The sequence below is a fragment of the Etheostoma spectabile genome, chromosome 21, assembly GCF_008692095.1.
Source record: "Etheostoma spectabile isolate EspeVRDwgs_2016 chromosome 21, UIUC_Espe_1.0, whole genome shotgun sequence".
NCBI classification, from domain to species: domain Eukaryota; kingdom Metazoa; phylum Chordata; class Actinopteri; order Perciformes; family Percidae; genus Etheostoma; species Etheostoma spectabile.
Window position 1 is genome coordinate 6,864,790 of NC_045753.1, and position 7,536 is coordinate 6,872,325.

Sequence of the window (7,536 nt, forward strand, 5' to 3'; positions counted from 1 at the left end):
TATTTTTATACATTTTATTATCAGAACTTTTTAGAACTTTAATATATTTTGACGTTCCTCTGTTCTGTTGTGACAATAATACAAACTATATTATTTTAGTGAGAACTCACAAATAACTACAAAAAAATAGTGTTAAGGAAATCTGTTTATGTTTTGTTACACATTTCTGGATATTTAAAAAATACATATATCAGGCAATATATCGGCATATCGGATTTTTAAATAACCAAATAGTTGTAATGGTCAGGCTCAACCTTACATGTTATATTTCCCGGAGTCATCCACCACATAACCCTTGCAAAACCACAACTTTGTTTTTTTTGTTGGGATTAAAGAAACAATATATAACGTATTAATTATTGAGCTTTAGAGGTGCTGATTTGTAGAGTTTAACAAAGAGATATGAGAGTGGTATAAATCTTCCAACACATGGCAAATAAGCATATTTCTCAAAATGTTGAACTATTCCTTTAAGTTCGCCTTGCAGAAACTGTGATACGTTCCAAGCAGGAGCACTCAGTGAAACTACTGGAGCATGCACAAGTGTCTGTATTCATACTGGCATTTTTAAGCCAGGCTGTGTGCAGCTCAAGACAGGCAACCTCTTAATAAAACATCAAACGCATGCTAAAGCACTGCTGGGAACTGGAGTCCCCCGGACAGGAAGTTTCCCACAAAGCACCAATGCCCAACATGCCAACCCGCCAACCCCCCCCGAGTGTGACCTTAGCAGGAACAGAGGAAGAGTGTGTGTGGGAGTGTGTGAGTGTGTGTGTGTTTTTAGGGAGGTGCTGTTGAAAATCATCCCCGGGGGGGGGGAAGCAGGATCATGCAGCAGGCCAGGCAGCAGCTCAGGAGCTCCTTATTGGCCATTTGCGGTCAAAAGCTGCTTTCCTCCACTCACCGTTTGCCTGGTAACCCATGCCCAGGATGACCTCAGGGGCGCGGTAGTAGCGGGTGACCACGTAGGGTGTCATGAGGAGGCCAGTGGCGGCTGTCCTGGCCAGGCCGAAGTCCAGGATCTTCAGTGTGCAGTCGGACTTCACCACGATGTTGCTGGGCTTCAGGTCCTGTACAAAAACACAGCGCCGTGAGAGTCAGCCTGCATTCGCAATATTTTTTACCAAATACATCAATGTTGATATTGCGACAGTATTGTAGGCTATTGGTGCTTTTCACAAATTTTAACCCAATCACAGTTTTGCTAAATAATAATCAACAATGTGGATACAAAGACTAAGTGGGTAAAGGCAAGAAATAGAGCAGCTTGAACAGGCTGTTAAGTTCAGGAGTTGCATCACTTTGCAGTAATGTAGCCTTTAAAACCACAAATAACACTTGTATCATGTTATGATATCCCAAAACTAAGACAACATCTAGCCTCATATATCAATTTAATATAGCTATATTGCCTAGCCCTAATTCACACAGCCTGTGTCGGCCATCAGACGGTCCAGCAAAAAAGCAGGTCTTTCCAAGAACATAAAGAACCCAACCTGACGTCACACAAATGGGCCGTTTCTGTGACATTACAACCACCGCACAACCCTGCAGAAAATCAACGGATTGCTTTTTTGGACTTAACGCAGCCTTCGAAACCCGATTGAGACCGAGGTACAGTTGTGATATGATGATGTGGCAAATGGTGGCGTTATTTCTTTCTTTTACCTTTCTTTTGGTTAGGAATACAATCCTTCCGTTTCAGCACAATGCCCCAGAGATATAAATGAACAACAAATACAACATGTAAAAAGTATTTTTTTGTGTGTGGTAAAGACAGAACTTGGTGTTGTTGGGCTTGGATACTGGCGTTTGTTTCCTTCCAGGAGAAACCATAATTAATTCTCGTACAGTATAAAAAAAAAACGAGTACCAAAGAGAAGACAATAAACACAAAGCTTTGGTTTTCTTTGGTGAAACTCAGTAAAGTGCAGTGATATCATATCTTTGCTGCATTATACTCAGAAAAGTGTCATGTTGACTGGCTGACGCTTACAGGAAGACCACCAAGAAATAGGACATGCACTGAGCTCTGACTCTAATTGCCTCCAATATTCTCCTTTGCTGAATGATAAACACAAAAAGCTTTTGAAGTAGTTTGACTTGCAGATCAAATATTTCCCCTAATTCTGGAGGTAAACCTAACAAACTAAACTGGCATTGTACTCATGTCATAACAAGACTCTGTGCCTGGGGCTATGATTTACTGATGGCCATCTGCCAGTCGATTTATTACAGCAACTAATCAGCCAACAGAGTTGGGTAGACTGGTTGGTATTCAGCATGCTTTACTTAGCAACAAAATACGATACTTCATCTGTTATTTCATAGCAATTACTTTTTGGCTGTATGATGATCACTTTCCTGGTTTGGGAAATTATGCATTACTATACCACCTGCCACCAAAGTGCCAAAATGTCCAGGGGGTAGCTCACTAGCAGACAATACCACACTAACTTCAGGAAATCTTAAATGCATTACAGGTAGAAAGTCCTCACTTCATTACAATGAATTTTGGCCGGATGTCACTCCTTAAAGCTGGATGTCTGGTACCTTCCACTTTCTATATGATGGCATTCTAAACTCCGGTGGATTTATGAGGACTATGTAGAGGAGGGTCTGGCAATGCAAGACTACCCTTACCCTAAACAATGAGCTATCCCCTTAAACACTCTAGATCAACGACTAACCTCAACCAATCGGGCTGCTAAGCAGTGCAGGCCTTACCAAGAAGACCACGTGGGATTCACAACAAACACATAGGGAAAATGTATCCCAGAGGGGCTGCTTAACAACTCTGATCATCTTGAAAGGGACCAAAGAGCTCTCATCGTAGCTACAAAGCCCACGAGAACAACTGAGCAGAATCTTTGGCGATCCATGACTCATATTGCATCTGTTCACCTCATGAAAGCTGTGCGTGCTGATGCGAGCCAGGCTGGTTTGCTACGCCTCTGGCTCAATTAGTTCTGGCTGGCAGAGCAGGAGGAGCTCGGCTGATCCACTGCTGCGTCTTTTACTGAGGGTGTTTGACAGAGTGCCGTCACTGTGTGTGTGTGTGTGTGTGTGTGTGTGTGTGTGTGTGTGTGTGTGTGTGTGTGTGTGTGTGTGTGTGTGTGTTTGTGTGTGTGTGTGTGTGTTTGACTATATGTGTATGTGCACATACAAAGGGATCCTTTATATATTTCTGCTGGTGCGTGCGTGCATGCTTGTGTGTACGAGCATGTATGTGCGTGTGTGAGAGATCCTGTGTCTGGTGTTTGAACAAGCACCTGTGTGTATCCGTACAGTATGTGTGTGTTTTATTGAAACCTGCACATCATATCCGCTGCCTAACAACCTGTTTTTGTTAGGCTGTGTATTCTGGTGATTTCATAAATGACTGTATCAAGTGTCAAGGAATGCAAAGTAGGAAAAAAAGCTAGCATGGTTCTGTCTAAGGGTAAACAAAATCTGCTAACCTATTTATCATCATTGCACTTATTAACTGTTGAAAACACAGTACACAATCAATTGCAGATTTTAGACAGTGTGTGTTGCATCATCCAGACAACAATAAGACTGCCTGGAGAAGCTGATCCTTTGTTTGTTGTTGTTATGTGAACTGTGATTGGCTCGGCTGTTTTATGATGTATGAAACCGGCTGAACATGTATATTTTTATCACCACAGACCTCCAACCCACCTCCATGAACCAAAATAGGAGGTGTGCTTGGATACGGCCACAGTTTTCTGAGCCCAAGAACTGACGCTTTGAACTTATGTTCCGCGTAGTGCTTGGACGGTATGGATGTTTGTCTACCACGGTTGAAAAGCAAGAAATGCCTGCGGTAGTGTGGTATACCGCAACCCCTTTACGTGAGTAGCGCAAGTTAGAGCGAAAATGGCAGGGTGCCTTAAGTGAGACGTCAGTGTAGGGCTGGGCAATATATCAATGTTGTACCCGGTAGCTAACAGTGTGCAGATTGTGTGTGTGAAGTGAAGAGCGCAGTTGTTCACAAGGTAAAACGCTTGGAGTAATGTAACTAGAAGAATATAGCAGATATACAACACACGGAAGAGCCTTTTGAGTTTGTTTGTTTTATTTGGATCCCCATTACCTTCAGTGTAAGCTAAAAGCTATTCTTCCTGGGGTCCTAATTAAATCTATAATTAAATCTTAAAGAAATAAAAATTAAAAAAGACACTACTCCAAATAGGTAAATCTATTTTAAGAAATAAGATAAAATAAGCCCTATAACAAACTAATTTGATATTAAATATTTAATTCCTTTGAGGTAAATATGTCTTAAGTGATTTTTTTAAAACCATACTGAGAGTTGTGTTTGCTAGTCTTTGGGAGAGAGTTCCATTCCCACATTGCTCTGTACCTGACTGAACGTTGAATTGATTTAGTTTGCACTTTAGGTAAAATAAAACTACCTCCTACTGAATGCCTAGTTGGATAATGATGTGTATCAATACTAAAGGATAGTTTTGTATATAAAGTAAAAGGTGTTTTGCTTGTCATAACATTATAAAAAAAAACAGAATACACAAATCTATTTTTAACTTTAAATCATGAGAGTCTTTCATGCATTTTATCAACATTTGATCTAACCCCCCCACGAGAGTCACATGTGCAGCTTTATTCTGAATCACTTGTAGTTTTTTAATATTAATTGCTAAAGTGCTGGACCACACCACTGAGAAGTAATCCAGATGTGAAAAAAACAAAGCCTGAAGGACTTGTTTAACTATCTGTGGTGTGAAGATGTTTGCACACCTTTTACTAACAGACAAGGTGTTGCCCATTTTAGTTACCAGCTTCAGAGCGTGTTTGTCCCAACACAATCTATCTCACCCAAAAGTTTAGTCTCTTCTCTTTGCTCTACAGAAGTTTGCTCTACGCTAAGTTCAAGTTTCGGTTTGGAACATAAAGAAAAATGAGTTCCAACAACTAAACTGGAAGTTTTAGATCCATTGAGAATCAGTTTGTTACTCCTGACCAGTTGGCATTTCTGACATCATCTTCATATTGCAATTCATTAAATCTTCTAAATGACCTTTTCATTATTACTTATGGAACCGATTTAGGAACTTTTGTTTTCCTTACAATTGCAATAAGATTATGGTCACTGCAACCAATTGGCACAGATAAGCAATTTGAGCAAAATTCTGGTCAATTTATAAACATGTGGTCAATACAGGAAGGTTATTGAGTGCCATCTCTTTTCATACATAGTCTAGTTGGTTTATTAATTACCTGTGATAATGCACATGCCGTTGCTGTGCTCATTAATTTAATTTTCCTAGGGCAGTCAGAGGAATTCCAATCTATGTTGAAGTCACCCATTAAGTAAGTCTCAAGAGTCATAATACTAACATGATCTAGCATATCACATATTTTGTCCAAACACTCACTATTAGCATTTGGAGGTCTATAACAGCATCCAATGAGTATTGGCTTAAGATGTTTCAGGCTAACTTTTAGCCAAATTACTTCAATACTAGAATACATCAAGTCTTACATCACTTTGACAGGTATATGCTGTTGAACATGTAAATAGCAACTCCTCCTCCATAGGAATTCCTGTCATTCCTAAACATGTTGTATTCATCAATCATCAAAGTTGCATCATCTAATGTAGAGTCTAAATGAGTTTCAGATACTGCCAATATCTGCAAGTTGTTGGGTTGCAGTATATCTGTTAAATCATTCAATTTATTCCTGAGACTGCATAAATTCATATAGGCAATTTTAAGACCTTTCTTTGGTAGTTTATGTAACATACCAAAGATCACCATCTTTGGTTAGATTCATTCTGTTAGATTCTATGTCGCAGCAACAAAATTTTCTAAAAATAACTAAATGAAACCACATATACACATTCATTCCTATCAATTCAAACAGAAACAATTGTATTGCCACTCTAATTGTCAAAGTTGCAATAATAAGTAAGTAAGCTGAACTCCTCTTGAACTCAATTTCCTTAATATAACTCTGTAACTCTCAAGTTCCAACTCTGAATATGTTGCTGAATCTTTTATCTGGCACTTATAATAGTTACTTAGGCAAATATCTACAGTCCTTTTTAATCAATCAATCAATAATAAATTAATCAACGTAATATACAAGGCTGTTGAATCAGTAATTATACAATATATTATATTCTCCAATTTATGTCCATATACCAATTCCCAACGATTTATATCGGGCCAGTTCTTAACTCTGTTCAGTTCATCATACCTGCATCTGATGCCAGTCCCATCAATACCTAATTGCCAGGCAGTGTCGGTCCAATCACTTGATTGTAGTAGATTTCTCCTGATTTATTATCTTGGAAGCATTTTGTTTCTCCATTAAATGTTATGATCAGTGTCGCAGGATGAATCAGACCACGTTTTATTCCTGCCTGATGTAGTTTCATTCTCAGATCTTTGAACTGCGCTCTTCTCTTGGACACTTCTGCTGTTAAATCCGGAAAGATTTTAACATTCATCCCTCTGAAATGGAGGACTTTTTCTTGCTTGCTATTTGTAAAATAGCCTCTTTGGCCAAATACCTCTGCACCCTGACGATCATCGGCCTCGAGCTATATTTTGTGGCAGGCCCCACTCTGTGAGCAATTTCCACTTTGGGTTTATAAGACACATTTTTATCTTTAAATACCTCATTGAAGAAGGACTCCAGGAATTCGGTGGGGTTTCCTTTTTCCAAATCTTTGTCGAGGCCAAATACTCTGAGGTTAAATCTTCGGCTCTGATTCTCCAGCTTTTCAGATTTGTCTCTCAGTTCTTTGTTTTCTTTCTGGAGATCTTTACACGCGCGCTCGGCTTCATTAATTCTGTCGTGCATGCCGGACAGGCCCAACTCCACATCTGCGAGTTTATATTTACAATCCTTCAGTCCGAGTTGTAGTGCATCAAACTGAGGTTTTAATTTATCCATTGCCTCGTTTATTTCTTCCTCTACTACCGCACGGATCAAGGCAGCTAATTCAGCTTTATTCACCTGCGCAGCGTCGCATTCCATATCGCTCTCTGCTGATCCTCTCCCACCTGGAACAGGTGAGGTAACCTGCGGTACTTTCTTCCTTGGCATCCAATGATTCTTTCCTTGATTTGCTGTACTGATTTTCCTTACATCAATAGTTCTTAGTCATGAGCAAACTTTGGAACCTTATAACTCAATTTGTTTTAAAAGTGCCAGAGTTTATTTTAAGAGTTCAGCGTCCTTGATGTTCCACGCGCTCACTTCTCAGCAACCGGACATGAGTTTGATGGTCGTACTTATTTATTTGAACCCGAGAATACAAAAGAACTCGCCTCATAAGCGTTGGAAAGGTGAGAAGAGGCAGAAGAAGCAGCTGGTCCAAGCGCGAGCTACAGCTGGCAGTGACGTTATTACGGTGCAAGACACATGCATATTTAGCCCGTTTCCAGGTAACTACATTACTGATGTGGTCATAACCACTACAGTGCTCAATTACCTATTTTTGAGGAAGATATAAACTACAGTTTGTCGCTGCGAAGGCATGGAGGACACCCACTACAC

At 39.8% G+C, this 7,536-nt stretch overlaps 1 protein-coding gene across 1 annotated transcript in view; it reads right to left on the reverse strand.

The window, feature by feature from the left end:
• Positions 1–904: 904 nt before the first annotated feature.
• LOC116671539 (mitogen-activated protein kinase 8) overlaps positions 905–7,536 on the reverse strand; it is a gene marked incomplete at its 3' end in the record, with an annotated part of 31,027 nt that continues 24,395 nt past the window's right edge. The window contains 1 exon segment of the mRNA XM_032502907.1: positions 905–1,070. Within this exon segment, the coding sequence (XP_032358798.1) occupies positions 905–1,070 (166 nt within the window).